Consider the following 19,750-nt stretch of genomic DNA (forward strand, 5'->3'; position numbering starts at 1 on the left):
CGAGATAATTCGCATTGCACCAAAACTACACACACACACACACACACACACACACACACACACACACGCGTCAAAGGCAAGGGGATGTACTTCAGAGAGCAGATAGGATAAAGAGAAAGCATGCTGTTCTGGATTAAATAATGAACGATTACAAAACAAACATCATAACGCTTCAGTACATTGTTGGCAACAATTCATGTCGTCAGCAGCAACCTTTTTTTTTTCTTTGTAAAGGCCCGCCTATGATTTCTCACAAAGTGCTGCTGCAATAATGTTTTGATTTTAGTGACCCAGTTACAATACATGCTTGTTTGTGTTAGATTTTTGTAGGTAAAGGGCAATGTGTTTCATAACGAACAAAGTTTGTGGGAAATCATGTTTTTCTATCAAGTTTTGAATAAATAAAATAAATCAGATAACATGCAAGACTTTACGATTTTTAGTGTAGCAAGATTTGTACAATAACTGCTGACATATTTTACACCCCATCTGAACCTCAACTAGAGCAATGGAAAGATTACTGTTGTGTAGTAAAGATTCCAACTGTGTTATTGATAGTGTAATATAAGAAAGGAGCTTCTTAATGTTGAAGCTGATATACTTTAAAAATTATTTTGATCCATACACTGTAGACTATGTGTTTTGGTAGACTTCTTTTACAAACTGAACTGCAGATTTAAACACAAAGGGTTCAGACTAGGCATTGTCCTGCTAAGTAGCCCCACTCCTACTGATTTATAGATACAAACAATGCGATGCATTCAAGAGTTTCACATCCCATCTGCTCAGTCATGACATGGCTTGAAGAGTTGTCCTCTCAAGGCTATTGGTTGTTTTCCTAGAACATACCAGATGGTGCTCATATTTGTATATATATATATATATATATATATATATATATATATATATATATATATATATATATATATATATATACAGTGGCTTGCGAAAGTATTGACCCCCCTTGGCATTTTTCCTATTTTGTTGCCTTACAACCTGGAATTAAAATGGATTTTTATTTGGATTTCATGTAATGGACATACACAAAATAGTCCAAATTGGTGAAGTGAAATGAAAAAAATAACTTGTTTAAAAAAATTCTAAAAAATAAATAACGGAAAAGTGGTGCGTGCATATGTATTCACCCCCTTTGCTATTAAGCCTCTAAATAAGATCTGGTGCAACCAATTACCTTCAGAAGTCACATAATTAGTTAAATAAAGTCCACCTGTGTGCAATCTAAGTGTCACATGATCTGTCACATGATCTCAGTATATATACACCTGTTCTGAAAGGCCCCAGAGTCTGCAACACCACTAAGCAAGGGGCACCACCAAGCAAGCGGCACCATGAAGACCAAGGAGCTCTCCAAACAGGTCAGGGACAAAGTTGTGGAGAAGTACAGATCAGGGTTGGGTTATAAAAAAATATCCGAAACTTTGAACATCCCACGGAGCACCATTAAAGCCATTATTAAAAAATGGAAAGAATATGGCACCACAACAAACCTGGCAAGAGAGGGCCGCCCACCAAAACTCACGGACCAGGCAAGGAGGGCATTAATCAGAGAGGCAACAAAGAGACCAAAGATAACCCTGAAGGAGCTGCAAAGCTCCACAGCAGAGATTGGAGTATCTGTCCATAGGACCACTTTAAGCCGTACACTCCACAGAGCTGGGCTTTACGGAAGAGTGGCCAGAAAAAAGCCATTGCTTAAAGAAAAAAATAAGCAAACACATTTGGTGTTCGCCAAAAGGCATGTGGGAGACTCCCCAAACATATGGAAGAAGGTACTCTGGTCAGATGAGACTAAAATTGAGCTTTTTGGCCATCAAGGAAAACGCTATGTCTGGCGCAAACCCAACACCTCTCATCACCCCGAGAACACCATCCCCACAGTGAAGCATGGTGGTGGCAGCATCATGCTGTGGGGATGTTTTTCATCGGCAGGGACTGGGAAACTGGTCAGAATTGAAGGAATGATGGATGGCGCTAAATACAGGGAAATTCTTGAGGGAAACCTGTTTCAGTCTTCCAGAGATTTGAGACTGGGACAGAGGTTCACCTTCCAGCAGGACAATGACCCTAAGCATACTGCTAAAGCAACACTCGAGTGGTTTAAGGGGAAACATTTAAATGTCTTGGAATGGCCTAGTCAAAGCCCAGACCTCAATCCAATTGAGAATCTGTGGTATGACTTAAAGATTGCTGTACACCAGCGGAACCCATCCAACTTGAAGGAGCTGGAGCAGTTTTGCCTTGAAGAATGGGCAAAAATCCCAGTGGCTAGATGTGCCAAGCTTATAGATACATACCCCAAGAGACTTGCAGCTGTAATTGCTGCAAAATGTTGACTTTGGGGGGGGGGGGGGGGGGTGAATACTTATGCACGCTCAAGTTTTCTGTTTTTTTTGTCTTATTTCTTGTTTGTTTCACAATAAAAAATATTTTGCATCTTCAAAGTGGTAGGCATGTTGTGTAAATCAAATGATACAAACCCCCAAAAAATCAATTTTAATTCCAGGTTGTAAGGCAACAAAATAGGAAAAATGCCAAGGGGGGTCAATACTTTCGCAAGCCACTGTATATATATATATATATATATATATATATATATATATATATATATATATATATATATATATATATATATATATATATATAACAGTGTGAATGCCGGCGCTACAAAAGTGTTCAAAAAAACTTTTCAAGCACAGGGTGCTTTGTCTTGAGACAACATCTCCTCCAGTGGAAAACCACAGCGAAGGAGAACAAAGACAGCAACTCCTGTTAAAGTCAAGTCAATATCCACACAGAGTTCTTAATAAAAGCAATCGTCTTTATTTCACCTACTTCATAGCAAACATCGTTATGTTTTGACCCATAGGTCTTCTTCAGACAAGAAAGGTAAATATTGTACATAACCCTTAGTCATTATTCACTTCAGGAGAACAAAAGGAAACATTTTTATAATCTTTAAAATATAGTTTTCCAGTACAGTACCACTAGTACGCCATAACACTAATGTTTATTTGTTCTGGGTTTTTTTTTTTTACAGCAATTGCAGCCTTTGGTGGAGACAAAGTGAAGATTTTCATTCAGATAAATTTAAGTGCAATTCATCAACAGTGGTGATTTTTCATAAGATGCTTATCCTTTGTATTAGTAAAATTTCCTAGAAACATTTTTTATTTAACAGTTGGATGGATGTGGTTATTATAATCGGTGAATTATTCATTTTAAAAACCTCAGTTTAAAATTAACAGCAGTTGAGTAATGACGAACGAACCAAAAGGTGCCTTGAGCAGTCAAAAGTCAGAAATGTAATATAGGTTATCAATGAATCAGGTGCTCTGCCCACAGATTAAAATGTTGTGAAGATAATTAATCCTGCATATAAAGCTATAACTTTTTTTGATAAGCTTAAAATAAGTCTAACAATATAATTGTGCTGAAAGATATAAACTGATTGTAGTAAATGTTGTATTCCATAGTACAAATAACATATTCAGATAAATAACCACACAATTATAAAAAGTGACACTTACAACATGCATAGCATAATAACAGGTTAAAACCAATAATCTGTAAACAGTGCATTGTACAACTAGATGCATATTGATCACCAGCTGTCGAAGCAGCTGAATATTATGGATTCTATGCATGATATAATGAAAGGGTGTTCAAGTACAATATATGCATATTGTGAACCTATGACAGGTGAGAATTGAAGATTGCGGGTCACAGAATGCAGCAGTGTTGAAGAGCAACTGGGAAAAAGTATCGACTTTGAAACGTGGACATTGTACATCAAACAATACGAAGACCGTTCTTATAGCCAGGTTTCCATCTGCAAATCTCTGCCGCCGTTTCCATATGCCGTTTATGTTTGAACCTGCAACTGGATGACATATTGGTATCATGTACATTTATAAAGGAATTCACAAACCTCCAATATTTCCGACAATAAGATGAATTCGCAACACTCTGTTCTGCTTGTCTGTTTTCAACAGTCCATGGTTTAAAATGTGCCACCCGTCCTTACCCTTGGACAATCTTTAAATAGCTACCTCCATGAAGTTGGAGTGTGTGACCTGTCATCGCTCAGTTGTGACTAGAGCTTTGACCCAACTGATTTCCATTACATGAGAGTAAATGTCAAAACTTCATGCTGATTTGAACTCGGCTCTCACTAAGATAAGCACCAACTAAGACGTAGCTTTACAGTAAACTAATGTGATCCATCTGCATCTCCATTCATTTGCGTTTCTTTCTATCTGTTGATGTAGACATTCTTCTGCCTGGTGTTGATGGCTGAAGTGTAATGCTTGCTTATTTTGCCTCCCCAGCACATCAGCAGACACAACTGCTGCGATGCTGGCTCCGGGGATAAACCACAGTGTGGTCTCCCCATCGCCTCAGCATGCCAGCCATCTGGATTGAGCTGAATAGGGTACATCTCTGGGGTCTTCAAGTGGGCACCTTCTGTCCTCAGTGTTTCGTCAACTAGCCCACAACACTTCAAGAGGGATCAACAGTAATTCTGGCATCCCAGCATCACCCCCTGTCCCCCACTCAACTCAGCCCAGCTTATTTACCCGTACATCAGTGTTGCTTTCTTCCTATTGTGCTTGAGATCCCCATCCAGAATCTTTCCATCTCAACCACAGCCAGTTGCTGCTCCTTTCTGCTGCTTCAGATAAGTTCTTCACTGTGTGACGCAACTCTTGGTCACTGAACCCGACATCTCTGAGAAACTGGGTGGTAGAGTGTGCCTCAAATCCTAGACAACCCACCTCCACTGGACAAACTCAGACTCTCCGTCCTCGCTGTTCCGCTTCAGCAGCTAGTTGACCATACTGAAGTTTCTTCCTCTCATACGCCTCATCCACAGCATCCTCCCATGGCACTGTTAACTGTACCAGAAATTGGTTTGATACCAATCTGCTGAATTAACAGGACTGAATTCAAAATTAATTACTTCAGAATCACTGTTATCTTAACTTACTCCATTCACAAATGTTTAGGTCTATATAGAAGTTGTATTTGTTTGAGTGCTATTTTTTGTATTTGGATCTGAATATACAGTATGAGTATATAGTGTTATTTTGAACAGCGATATTGCATTGTGCGATTTTAAATACAGTACTAAAAGTACCTATAAAATATTCCTGGCACAGTTAATGAGTATTCTAGTTGCCACAAAAATGTATTCACCCCCTAATTTCAAGACATAGAGTTGGGCTAAGTTATTAATCATGCAAACACAAATCAATATGGGTCTTTGTCATTCTTATAATATATTCCAAGAGAATTACCAAGTTTAATGCTGTAAGTTAGTTTCCTTAATCAGCTTTACATTCCAAGCACATTTTATTCAGTTTATATCTGTGTAGACCTAATAATAACAATACTACACGTAGTTTTTGAACAGTTTTCACCCTTCAGGTGGGCATATATTTCTTTTGATTATAAACTAATGACCAATATATCTGTCAATAGAAATGTTAGAAAATACTGACAATTAAAAATATATTACAAGTTTGCATTATAACTACTTTTGCATTTACTGTACTCTTTTTACTTCACCAGTGCAGTTAGTGTTTAATATATGAAATTCTCTTCAATAATAAATACAACATTAGGAGGTAAATGAAAATGATTGGTTTAGCATCATGTACTGGACAGCAATGCATGCTGTGTGGTGTATGACTCCCAAAGGAAGCTTTCAAGCTGCACAAAAGAAAACGAAAGCTCTTCTTAGAGTTTTTTGGCATCAGGGTTTAAAAAAAAAAAAAATCAGCCACACTGAGTACTACAAAACTATGACACTTAATAAAATTTGGACAAACTTTTCAAATAGAAGCCTTTCTCGAAGATAAACTACACATAAACACACACACACACACACATATATATATATATATATATATATATATATATATATATATATATATATATATATATATATATATATATATATATATATAAGAATGGTAAATTTGATTTTAAAAAAAACTGTTTAAGAAAACTTCATCCACACAATGTCTGAGAATTGAGACTCTATTGTTTGTGGAAGAATGGCTCCCCCTAGTGGCTGAAGATCACACTGCTTCTTTCAAAGACGTGCAGTACAGTAGGTATGCATGGTACAGGCTGCCCATCAATAATAAAATAGACAATGCCTTACAGCACTGTCATTTATTTGATGGCTTCCTTGTTGCTATCAAAAATTTTAATCCATTTAAAAATAATATGAACCCTGGATTACATCACTAATTATCGTTATTGATAATACAAAAATAAAATAAATCACATAGGGACAGAACAAAAGAGGGGTATGTGTTTTTATTTAGCATGTTAAGTACCGTATTCCTTCGAATTTAAGCTTAACCATTTTTGAGTCTCAAAAATAGCCTGCGTCTTAAATTTGAGTATAGAACAGTGATGCATGTATTAAAATCGCTGTCATAAGACGTGACTATCCAAGTCTACAAACAGCAAGACTGACTGCTGACAAAAGACAATAAAGCCGTCTGCCCGAATACACAAGCAGCAACATGACGCTGTTGAAAAAAGACAAACCAAGCTTCCTGAGGAATTCCAAGAGGAACATTTACAATAGCAGCATTTCTAACAAACAGGACCAGACGGGACAGATCGTAAATGCTGATTTTTCCACATGCCAAGCAATGTTCAGTGCTGTTGTGGTTGCTGGGCTTCATGTTGCCTGATGCCATGGAGTGTTGTGTCGTGCTTGCTGTTGCCAGGATGTGTGATGCTGTAAGTGAGTGGTGGTGTGTGTATGACAGAGACGCCCTCTTAAGTCTACAACACCACTGTTTCGGGTCAGTTTTATACAATACAACAGCGTAATTGAGGCTGTATCTTTGTAAATGCATAACATTTTATCCTCAAATTGAGGGTTGTAAATTTCGGCTGCGTCTTAAATTCGAAGGATTACAGTATATTATTTAAGCATGATATAACAAAGCTTTTTTTCAATCATAAGTCCATACTGTGGTACACAAATCTGTGTTCACAACACTGTATTAACATCTGAGGATGATAAAAGTGATACTACAAACATGCTACATATAACATTTCCATTTACAAACAATGACAGTTAGCTTATCCCGAAACACTTTATAACCACAAAAAATAAAGTGCAGGTCTACATACAATAATTGTACTATGCATATAAATTTAATTAATGTGTAGTTTTATCATTTCTTTTTTAAGTTCAAGCCAACACTGTGAAAGATGAATGTTTAATAATCTGTACATCTAAATGTATCCATGACCACTTTTTATTAAGTTTCCCAATTTACAAATACCTTTTCTTTCAAAATGTACTGTATATAAAACAAATAACTAATTTTCTTAGCTACAATACAATTGTTTTCAAGCAAATGACAAATAAAACTTAGACCTAATATCTTCTGTACTTTAATAAGAAAACATTTTTTAAAACATACACCAAGCTATTAAGTTAATGTTCAAACTGATCAATAAACTAAAACAATATCAAGCATAGATACTGGTTAAAAAAACCCTGTGCTTTCCCTTTCTTTATTTGTAAAATTGTTTAACACGTATATATTTGTATGGTGTATGCAATTTTTACATGGTTTCAAAAAGATACATTTCCTCATGTTTACATTACTCCTTGCTATACATTTGTAATAAAATAAAAAGCAATACATTTATTTTAGTCATTCTCTATTTTGGCAGAATACTACTTGCTTGAACAGACTGTCTCTCCCAACCTCACTGGCTTAAATCCTGCTTCGAGGTACAATTTTCCCTACACATCTTCATCAGATTCATCATCTTGTTGATTTTTTTTCTAGGGAAAAAAAAAAAATTATTGCTCAACAAAGTAGAGTAATAGTGGAAACACAGTATACAGAACTAAAGTAATACACATTTAATATTCTGAGAGCCATTAGTATGCAGCTTTCCCATTTAACTAGTCCAAAATAACCTTTTAAAGCTAGTTATCTGGTCAAAATATCCCATACAGTAACCTATGTGACCGAGTAATAGCTTAACCAAAGCTTGTTCTCTTATTAGTGTCAAAGATCAGCAAAAGAGCAAGATGACTCTTACCAGCTTGAGAAAGTCAATAAGCTTGTATGCATCCTCTCCAGTGGAGAGGTCCACAAAGTCCCTGGGTATCCGATAACTCAAAGAGGGACTCGGCTGGACTGTCACATCACTGGTAGTATAGCGAAATGCTGGAGAGGCCTTTTAAAATCAACAAAGCAATAACCAAGTTGTACACTGAAGATTATCTTTGGAAATTTGTACAAGAGACCAATTAAACAAGGAATGTGGAGAAATACTGCATTAAAACAGTAGGAATTGAGGCATTAAAATCAGGTATTTAACCAATGTAATATTGAACACTTAATGAATTAAACCTGTCATGTTTGATATTAAACTATCAATCCATGTAAATGCAATTATATGTCAAAGGGGTTGTAGTAGAATTGCTTCATTAATACAGAATTTACTTACCTTAAACTAAAAAGTGACTGAAGCAGTAATTAAAAATGCCACTCAACTCTGTTAAAAAGCAGTTTCTAAAACCCAGATACAGCAGGTTATAGTCTTGTATACTAGCTACTCTTCAAAAACTATTTAAGATTTATGGGCACAGTTGGAGATAAGAACATTTTAATGTGAAGCTGTGTATTTAGAGATGCTGCACTGCTGCAGTATTTACATGTACAGTACAATAAAATATGTTTTTGAATTGCTTTATCAGATTATAAATACCTGCTCTGTGGTCTCTTCTCCACTGTTTTCATCTCGAAGATCGGTTCCTGAAGTCAACTCCTCCCAAGTAAACAAAAGTGAATCTGTCACTTCACCAAAGGGGTTAAAATCTATAAGCCACACCCGACCCTACAAGAAAAAACAAGTACAAACCATCAGCTACATCAATTTAAAGTGCCCTTGGCTGCTTTGGTAAAGCAGTGCATACAACAGTTGTATATATGAAGAGCAATTACTGTATTCAGGGCAAATGAGTGTAATTTAAACTGTATTTGAATTACGTACCCTACTGTCTCTGTAGACGTCAAACACAACTGAAAGAAAAAATACAGGTACTCAGTGGTTTTTAAATTCTTTATATAACCTATTTAAACACAGTTGTAGGGGTTTATTGAAGAGAGAATGGGACATTTAGCTAATTTATCTCAGGATCACCTTTGACAGCAGCCTAAAATCACCTAAAAGTTTTAAATCAGTGTAAAGTTAGAACCAATTTTTGTGAAATGCTATAAAACCTTCAGGAATACTCATAAATATGTTTTATATAAATGTATTTTCTGTACATACTTACAGTCTTCATCTAGGAACTTATACTGTATGTTCTCCTGGAAGAAATCCTGAATCGATCTATAGGTATCGTCTTCCTGTTTGGAAATGTGATCATAGTATTGTGTGTAGTCCCTCTGTGAGATACCTAAGAAGAGTTTGTTTGTTTTTTATATTTGAGGAGAAATACTTTTCATATCTGAACACAGTAAATACTTCTATCGTGCTGCTTTACAAAAAAAAAGGACAAAATGTGCAATGTGATTTGTCCTTTTTCACTGACCAGGCGAGTACTTTTTGCACACTTGCCATCTTGCTAGGGAACACATGAAAAAAGGGTCTTATCCTGCGTAAATTATGCATTTGAAAATGAAAAAATGTGGCTGGAGACCTCAGCCTGGCCACCTGCAGAATCTGAAGGATGGTAAAATCGGTCATAACCTGGAACAAGGTGTGCACAGATCCTCATATTTTCCGTCTGTCTAAATAACAGCGACAGGAACAGCCCAATCCTATTTTTTCTTGTTAAGTATTGTTCTAGTTCTCTGTAAGGCTTTACTTTCTAAAATCTAGCTTACAGTCAGGTTGGACACACAAACAAACATTGGGATGTTAATGGATGTCAAAGACTGTAAGTGATGTGCATAATGGCCTTACTGTGCATGCTTTACAAATTGATGACGAGGGTCATAAAAGTGATGATTCTACGGTGCATTTGTGAGAACAAAAAGAAAATTCACTACATACCTATAAGTTTATTTTCCTTGACAAAGCATCTGAACTCTCCACCAGGGATTAACTCGCACCATTTTCTAAGAACAAGCTAACAAAATCAATAATTAAATGTTATATTACACATACTTAATACGCCACTTTTAGAAATAAATATTTTAAGTCATTTTTTAGAAGTACTATACAACCCTCTCTATCGTGTAAAAGGTGTTCTATTGTAATCTGAAACATTTTAGAACTGAAAAAACAGCATAAAAACATATTCTCAATGATATGGGACAACAAATTATATTTACCTCATAGTTTATCTGTGGATCTGGGGAGTCATCATTACAATGAATAAATCTGAAAAAAAGTTACAAAATATTTCTCAAGAGTTAATTGGGCTAATGATTTAAATCAAACAAAGCTGCAAGTAAAAGGATTGTTCTTTGTCCAGCCAAGCACTGAATTTACTTAGTCTATGTAACTGCATAAATGCCCTAAATACAGAAATATGTAAAGTTCAATGCCCCAAGATTCTGCAGTTATGCAAATTAAACTATATCAGCAGGGACAACAGTACAGTGCCAGAGTCTTGCAAAAATTACAGACACTATACATTAATAAGGCATTGAGCTCAATGGAATGTAAAATGAAAAAGGTGTGTACTCCTCTAATCAATAAATAAATAATACCTGAAACAGCAAAAGTCCTATAATAATGCAGTATACATAAAAAGGTTGCAACATGTCCCTATTGTATCCCCCCCTTCAAAATCGCAAGACTCCTCAGTCTCTATCTAATTCACTGCTTTTCTACTGTCACTGCAAGCACAGAATCAATACAAGCGAAAAGCCAACAAGGATGACTAAGATCATTCCCAATACAATTAAATCAAGAGATTCAGAGTGACCTTTTCCACTAATGGACACATGAATTGAGTATTACATTATATTGAATATGGGGTTTTGGTCTAAAAATAAATAAATAAATAAATAAATTATATATAACTTTTTTGTTAAATATACTTAAGCAATATATAATCTTAGCTATCTAAGACTGGATGCTTTGGTTTGGATTCTGCTCAGGTCAGAAGTGAAATTAGTTCACAAAACTGCACAATTAAGAGAGAGCCACGACTGAATACCAGGGGGCATGACACATGCCTGTAAGAGTCTGACTGCTGTCAATGCATTTATTCCTCATTTATTAGCACTAAATTCGCAGGCTCTTATATTACTTTTCTGGTTTCTATATTACTGATTATAACAGTGGGCAGACTGAAATGCAGATACTCTAACACCATTATAATCTAGATGATGTTTTCTCACTTATTAACATACCTATGTGCAATAAAAACACTGGGAAACAAACCCTGAAAAAAATCAGTTTTATAATCTTTAAGGACAGCTGTTTAAGCATCAGCCATTACTTAGAACCTTAAAATGGGCCCCTTAATTTGAGTAAATTTGGGGAACAAATCCAAGAAAGCAAAATGTTAATACAGTTTTAAAAGAGAAAGAGCTCCAACAGCAGTAAAAACAAAACTGCAGAATAGAAAGACAGGAAAGCGGAGGAGTGTGGTGTCAGTGTGCAAGGTGCAGTTGTGAAAAGCAAAGACTCCATATACGGTGCAATGTTATTTAAAGTCAATAAAGAATAAATGCTTCTATATTTCCTATTTACTGAGTCATTGGACAATGATTAAGGCTGATTTATGTCACCAGTAAATATGTATTTAGCTTAAGAAGAGCACTTACGGTTGAGTCAAGTCATGTGCAATGAAGTCTGAACTCTTAAAGAGGAGGAAAATGTCACTCAGGCTCTGGCACTGCAATGAACTGTTCATAGCAATCCAATTTGCATCCTATTGGGTAAAAGAAAAATGACTCAAATGCTACAAAATGGATCACCACACCATGCTAAGAATAAAATAAAACAAAAAAAAAAATATTTAGCTGGCTCTTACAATGACTTTTCCTTTACGAGTACCAGTAAGACCTGTAAACGACATGACCTCAAATATAATACTGCTTTGAAAGGAACCCGATTGGAACCACTGTTCTAAAGCTATCAATCAATAAAGTAGCAAGACATCACACAGCTTTTTTTAACCCACAGCATCCCTCACATTCACTCTTACCCTTGGAGAACTCCAGTTTAGTTTGGGAAAGACACTCCCATCCAAAGTGTTGATTGCCTCTTGTACTTTTAATGTAAACTCTGGAAATTCAGGGGCCTAAAAAGGTACATTGTAAGGTCGGTTACAGGTTAATTTTCAATATGCAATGCTGTAAGTTATTATTCCGATATAATATATTGACCAAAAAAATAAATAAATATAATGTTAAGTTGAAAAAAAAAAAACAGTTTCCATATTTACATGTATTTTCTAGTACTTACTGTAGCAGTTGCAGTAGTTTCATCATCTGACCACTAGTATTAGAAAAAAGCAAAACATTTTATTTTTTTGGAAATGTTATCATACAATAAATATTTCTAGAAATCAAGAAATTGTAACTAACTTTTTTTTTTTTTTTTGCTAAGCTTTTGAATTAATACAATATCCACTAATTTGGCGATGACTTCTGCTTCCAACACAGAGTAATGGAATCATCAATCTATAGGGCGCATTCCATCTATTATTTTAGATGATTAGCAACCTCTATCTGTAGTCCTTTAGCTGTCTTTGTTTTATTTTTCTGTCATCTTTATTATTTATAACTTCCCTTCTTTTCCTGTTTCCTTTAGATATTTCATCAGTACCTTTTCTCCTTTCAGTCTCCCTTCCTCTTTCCCTTTTCCCAGGAAGCTCTTTGTTAACCTCATATACCTCCATTTCCCTCAGCCTCCTCTCCATTCTTCATCTCTGCTCCTCATATTTTAATAAATAATGTTCTACTGTTTCTGCTACTTTACATTTTCCACACTTTCCATCTTCATGCTTCCCCAGTCTTAACAGATGTTCATTTAAAGAACTATGCCCAATCCTTAACCTATCCAATGCTTTCCTCTTTCCTTCCCAATCCTTTATTCACCTCTTTCTGGATATTATGATAAAACCTTCCTTCCATGCTTTCATCCCATCTCTGCTGCCATTCTTTTACTATCATTTTTTTCACACTCATTTTCAGCAACCCCAGCAGAATCACCAAATCAATCTCCTCTTTTTAACCCATTTTTTGCTGCAAGATCTACCACATCATTGCCCAGAATGCCAAAGTGACCAGGAATCCAAACTAAAATCACTTCTATCCCCATTATTGTACATTCCTTATAGAGTAATGGAATCATTGGATACAAAAGTTCTCTCTATTTATACACACCTGGGGTAGCACAAACAGTGTCAACCTTCCATAATTACAGATCAATGTTATTTTGTATTGAAACACTGGACTTTGTTCCCATTTTTTTATGGTGGTGTCAAATGTCAACTATAATTTGGACCAAATTATTACTTACTTTTTTATTATTAAAAAAAAATGTGATTAAAAAAAATACTCGGTTAATTCTGAAATTTAAAAAAAAAAGAAAAATGTATCTACCTGTATTTCTTCTTCCTCGCCACTGTTGTTATTCTGAGAGTGACTTGGCGGCTCTTCTCTGGAACAAAAGACTATTTAACGTTTTGAAGCTTTGCAATAAAGCCTTTATTAATGGTATGCATGCCTTACACAGTTAAATTACACATTTACTGCACTGGACTGACTTTTGTTATTCCACAAACTAGTCATGCAAATCTGAAATGCCATGTTCCCTCAAATTTAATTCCTACTAATAGTGCCTAGTGACAGAAGCCAATATAAATAAAACACCTGAAAAGTCTCTAAAACAGTATGTGGAAAAAAGCAGCAAGCTTACCTCCCAGAAACTACAAGTGTTCCGTCATCCAGCAAATAATCTATTACATTCTGTGGCAGTGGAAGAATTAAACTAAAAGAAGACAAATTATCAGTACACAGCTTGGTTATTAGCTCTATATTGATATTTGTCTGCACGCTAGTCACTTCAAATGCTAGCACGCAACTATCTGAATTGTACAATATTTAATCTACTATTGTGTATATTGGACACGTATTATATTAATTACAGAGTGGTATACATAATGAACATTTCTCCCCGACTAGCAGAGTAGCACACAGTACGTAAGTAGAACTTTAAATACGTAGAGTGGTAAAATAGTTGTCAGTCTGCCCAAACAATAGGAAGACATACGCTACATCTACATTTAGTTTATGACCAAGCTCAGCGGTTTCTTCTCTACCAAATGTTATTAAGAACAATAATACACATTACCTTTTTATTGTGTGTTTTTTAAATATCGGATACCAGACAGAAAACTGACAGCTTACGACCTGCTCTTTCTTCATACTGCTTTCGACGGGAAAAGGAAATATCTATCCGTCTGGAAAAACAATCCGCCAACGCTGTACGCATTCAATATATGTTCCGCTAAGATATTTTTTAATGCTTAGTTCTTGAAGCTGCCCAAAATTAGACTGTTTTATTTGTCTGATAACCAATTTGTAACTTTGTGTAAAACACGGTTATTATTGCATTGTTTCAATTGCTATCTAGTACAGTACAAAATGGATAAAAATCAGTGCTACGGAAGGATTTGCAAAGAACGCCATACAAGCTTTTAGAAGTGACCGATGAAGCAACTTTGTGAACTCATTAATTGCAACGTGAGCTTGGTCTATACAGGTAAATACTGTAGCGAGAGAAGTTTTTTTGCTGTTGTTTCTTTGTAGAACATTTTAGAATACAATAAATTAAGGCATTAACGGCTGTAGAAAAGCTTTTTTAAAATTTGTTTTATTTATATACGGTATGATGCAACACTATTGGATATTGTAGTACAGTCTGCGTGGTTTCTTGCAAACTGCACTAGTATACGTTTATATTTGCTATTGCTTTACATATATGTGACTATTTAATAATTTAAGTGAATCGTTATTGAAACTAAAACCATGTGCTATGACCAATCATTAGTATTCTTTATAAGTACCCGTACATTCACTCGATAGAAATACTAAACATCCTATATGTTAGCAGTCTTTTATACAGTTACGTTGTTAATTTCCTGAAGATTTGAAGTAAAGAACAAGAAGTATATGATAGTTTGTTTAACGGGGGTGGGGGATTTTAAAACTATTTGAACAAATGCTTAAATTGCACCCTGAAATCCTGCTGTATCTCAACACAGTACTCGGCGGCTAGTGTGCAAGATTGAACAAGCATCTCCATTTGCACAAATTCAGTTGATTTACATGAACTTAGCCACTTGCCCTGGTAAATATGCCGCCCACCCCACTAAAATGAAAAAGGAAAAATGATTGAATAAATGAAAATGTCAATGTGTGTTTTTTGTTTTGTTTGTTTGTTTGTTTTTGTGCAGATCCAGCGGTCATTCCTATAGAATCAGGGTAACTTCAGCGTCTTACAGATAACGGTACTGCAAACAGCGAATTACTCAATTTTGGACTTTGAGTTTGTGAACACAGAAGTGACCAGCACTGTGAACATGGACGGATCAGTAGGAGACGCACGTAAAGCTAGTATACCATCTGTCATTAAAGAAGAGGTACAGACCATAATCAACTTTGTGTTTGTAGTCTAAAATAACATACTCATACAAAATTGTACTCTAACTGCAATAAACTGAACCTTTATGCTTACACTTAGACACCTACTGATTGAGCCAAATTACCAAAGGTGCACAATCTAAGGACAAACCTGCGCAATGACAAAGTAGATGTATATTGTTCAGATAGTTCCCATTTAGCAAGGAATACAGAATGTTAAAAAAAAAAAAAAAAAAGTAAATGAATTGGTTTACATTGAATATTGGAAGTAAAGTTGCTTCTGGCAGGTTGACGGCACTTTGTTGTTAAATAGCCATATTGTTGAGTGTTTTTTTTTTTTTTTTTTTTTTGTCAATTGTACAGGACACTTCAACTTTCTTTGGAAATATCCACTTGAGGTGACACCAGGTCAATTTGTCTGGAACAGCTAGCTGTTGAATGGGCAAAAGCAATGATTTCAAAAGTGTTGAGACACAAGGTGCCCCGACTAAACTGCAAAGCAGTATTCAATTTTATTTTATTTTTTTAAGGTGATTGCAGAAGAAAAATGGGTAAAACTTGAAAAGACAACCTACATTGACCCTTCTGGCAAAACAAGGTATATTCAGTGTGGGAGGAGACAGCGTTATCAATCAATATCTAATATAACTGCAACAATGCAAGAAAGTTTTTTTTTTTTTTTTTTTTTTCCCATGAGAATTTAGTTCCTCACAGCCGTGTTCATGATGGTGCCTGTGTGTGTGTGTTTATCTCATCATTTAATTTATTTGACTCTCTTAACAAGGTATTTTGTATTACTGCTGGTTTAGGACCTGGGAAACAGTGAAGAGGACGACTAAAAAGCATACTTCTTCAGCTGATGGTAGGTACACGACTACAGTCGAATGTATCTAGTGCACAAATGGGATCCTTTGCTTTTACAATTCCTTTTTTATCTAAACTAAATATTTTGTACTTAAAATTAAAAAAAAGAAAAAAACAGATACAGGGTTACACTGTTATGTAAAATACATTTCTAAAAGGTAGCGTCAAAAGTTAAGCTCAGATTCCAACAGGATAACATATTTTTTATATCGTAATTTTGATAAGGCATAATTTTGTTTAGCGCGCCTAAAAAAAAAACAAAAAAAACTGGTTAACAATCTTGTTTCATTCTTATTCTTTTAGGTGTTGCAATATTTGCTGTTTTAAACAGAACTCTCCACTATGATTGCCTTGTAATGGTAAAACAGTTCAGACCACCACTGGGCTGCTACTGCCTTGAGTTCCCAGCAGGTAAGGGGATTCAGCGTCTTCACATATCAGTGGTGTTTGCGTTTTGCAAAATAAACCTAAACACTGAGCTTTAAAACAAAGCATAGTTATGCTGTGTAGTAGTATTTGTTTGCAGCCTCAATGGTTGGAAAATGATTTCGGAGCACACGTTCTTTATACAAACCTGTGTTTGAACGTGTATGTAATGCATGTTTCAGGCCTCATTGATGATAATGAAAGTGCAGAGGATGCTGCTTTGAGGGAACTGCTGGAAGAGACTGGATACAAAGGAGAGGTGGCTGGGGTCTCTCCAGGTAACCTGCTATTGTATTTCATGCTTTGGTTTGGGTTTAGGATTTGTCATAACTGGCGGATCTTAAATTTATAGACCTTTCAGATGCGCTGTTGTTTAGATCCTTAAATAAAAACCCTGGCTCAGTTACCTCCAGGTAAGATCACAGCAAATGTTTTTTTTGTGTATCAAGGCATTTTGTTTGTAGGTTATTTTTTTTACAAGATCACTTAGGCTATTTTATTTCATACTTCTAAAGTCCCATTAGTTTTAGAGAGCATCCGCCAGTGGGATAATGGCCTCTACTCCGAACCTGATTGACTGGGAGGATCACAAATTTTTGGTACTGGAACCTGGTAAAACATATTACAGTGCAGTTACTAATGACTTTCCAATTGTATTAAACTCCTACCATTCATTTCATTTTTAGCCATTTGTCTAGATCCTGGTTTGACAAATTGTACAACCCACATTGTGACGGTCAATATTAATGGAGATGATCCTGAAAATATCAAACCCAAACAAAAGCTTGGTAAGATTTTCTTTCTTGTACATTTGACTTTTACTGTTATTAAAAATATATTTAAAAAAAAAAAAAAACACTAATATGGTCCATTCATGAAAGTACACCAAGCTAACAACGAACAAAAAAAAATCCAGGCCGGTAGTGCAGCATTGAAAACAGTACAAAAGGTATTGGCCAATTTTTTGTTCACTAATAACTATGATTTTTTTTTACATTTAAAAGTGAAATATAACTTTATAAAATATGTGCAGTTCAAGTAAATGTGAGGTGTAAGAAATTATATTACAGATTATAACATTTACTGGGTTATTTTATTAGCTGTATGTATTACAGTATTTAAATTCTGACAGATCAATAAAATATACTGAGCATCAAAAGAATCGTATCACTTATATTTGAGCATGAAAAGAAACGTATCACTTATATTTGGATAAAATTCACTAGATGTGATTGAAAAATGACAAACTCTGTTTTAGAGCAGGTGCACTAACTTTTTTTATTGTGCGGATTATCAATTGACATCACAAAGAAGCTGCAAAATGATCTGTCGATCTTGGGCAGGTGTTGTAATTCTTGGTCTCCCAGTTTGTGGCCTGTCATTGACATAGTGTGTCTGGTTATACCATTTCTCCGGGTTTGAAATTGCTGGCTGTGAGCACCCAAATGACGAGCCACAGTAAGCTGCCCTAGTCCAGCCTCCAACATGCCAATTGCACAAAGGCTCTGCTCTCTTGATACACGTGACATTGTTTTTGTTTTTTTTGTTTATTTCTGTGATATTCTTTATTGCTTTTATTAAAGCTTACAATTCAACAGCTGAAATCACTCCATATCCAGTGTCCAATCAACTGTCTCACTAATTAGGTAATTAAGTGCATATGCTTCAGTCATAATCACTCAAGTGTGTCATGGTCAAGGATAAATGATCAAGTGATTTAAAAAGAAATCAGAAACATTTTGTCAGTGTCCATCATTTATATACCTTTATTTATTTATTTTTAAAATAAATGTTATAATAGTGATGTTTCTTTTGATGCTTGGTATATGTATTACAGATATATTAATTAACCTAGTTTATTGCTCTAGTGCAAAACATTTAATAAAAACTTTTTTTTTCTTTCTTTACAGGTGATGGAGGTATGTTTTTCTTATATTATGCATGCGCATGGAAAACCTAATTTTTATTTATTTATTCTCAAAATCTGAGCACTACTTCTGTTGATATATTTATGTTTGCTTGCAGAATTTGTGGAGGTAGTTCTAGTTCCTCTAAATGAATTGCAGAAGAAAATTGACGGTAAGTTTGCTGTATTTTACGCATTTGATTTCTATTTTAATTTCAGCATCTGGAATTCAGTGTTTCAAAAATCCAACCGGCCCTTGCCTCTTTATGGAAATAATACATTGTTTCAATTTTTTTAAGAAATGGTGAAGAAAGAACATGTGGTGGTGGATGCAAGAGTTTACATCTATGCCATGGGGAGGACACATGCAAAATCAAAGCCAACTGAGCTGCCTGTTCTGAAATCCTGAATATAAGTCGACATTCCTCTTTTACATATTTTGTAATGGGTCCAAATAGTTTGTTTTATGCATATGTTTTTACACAATTCAAAGAAAACAAACAAGTTTTACCACAATTCCAGAATTAGAAGTACCTATTAAGATTACAGTGCCTTATGTGATTTTAACTTTTAATAAAGTGATCATTGGAAACCTGGCGCATTGTTTTTCATCTTCTGTACTTTATATGGCATTTTTACATTTTCACTATACCCAGCAAAAGTGTGTGTGTAATATGGTGTTTTTACATTTTCACTATACCCAGCAAAAGTGTGTGTGTAATATATATATATATATATATATATATATATATATATATATCACACACAGGTAGTGGACGAAAAATGGAAACACCAATGTAAAGTCACTTAATAGGTTATTGGGCCTCCACTGGACTTCCAAACGTACATTGCCAGATTTTTCACTGCAACCCGATTATAGTATCCCACTCTGTGGAGTTCTCGGTGGACCGTTTTTGATGAA

At 35.2% G+C, this 19,750-nt stretch overlaps 2 protein-coding genes across 3 annotated transcripts; one reads left to right on the forward strand and one right to left on the reverse strand.

Annotated features, from left to right (window-relative positions):
• Positions 1-6,388: 6,388 nt before the first annotated feature.
• Positions 6,389-14,498, reverse strand: LOC121319846 (cell division cycle protein 123 homolog). Its single transcript, XM_041257707.1, has 13 exons — positions 14,341-14,498; positions 13,906-13,977; positions 13,590-13,647; positions 12,448-12,480; positions 12,188-12,283; positions 11,805-11,911; positions 10,359-10,407; positions 10,078-10,153; positions 9,356-9,478; positions 9,070-9,098; positions 8,785-8,913; positions 8,113-8,250; positions 6,389-7,849 (listed from the first exon to the last, which is right to left on the reverse strand). The coding sequence occupies exons 1-13, from the start codon at positions 14,412-14,414 to the stop codon at positions 7,808-7,810; spliced, it is 1,026 nt and encodes a 341-aa protein (XP_041113641.1). The 5' UTR covers positions 14,415-14,498; the 3' UTR covers positions 6,389-7,807.
• A 145-nt stretch (positions 14,499-14,643) lies between these two features.
• Positions 14,644-19,424, forward strand: nudt5 (nudix (nucleoside diphosphate linked moiety X)-type motif 5). Of its 2 annotated transcripts, none has more exons than XM_041257708.1 (10): positions 14,644-14,751; positions 15,446-15,631; positions 16,163-16,230; positions 16,442-16,494; positions 16,800-16,907; positions 17,105-17,200; positions 17,609-17,710; positions 18,833-18,841; positions 18,948-19,001; positions 19,128-19,424. In XM_041257708.1, exons 2-10 carry the CDS (start codon positions 15,572-15,574, stop codon positions 19,235-19,237), a joined length of 660 nt encoding a protein of 219 aa, XP_041113642.1. In that variant the 5' UTR covers positions 14,644-14,751; positions 15,446-15,571; the 3' UTR covers positions 19,238-19,424. The 2 variants fall into 2 exon arrangements, with proteins under 2 accessions (XP_041113642.1, XP_041113643.1); XM_041257709.1 differs by lacking the exon at positions 14,644-14,751 and adding an exon at positions 15,089-15,339.
• Positions 19,425-19,750: the final 326 nt, after the last annotated feature.

Source organism: Polyodon spathula, chromosome 8 (assembly GCF_017654505.1).
Source record: "Polyodon spathula isolate WHYD16114869_AA chromosome 8, ASM1765450v1, whole genome shotgun sequence".
Taxonomy (NCBI): Eukaryota; Metazoa; Chordata; class Actinopteri; order Acipenseriformes; family Polyodontidae; genus Polyodon; species Polyodon spathula.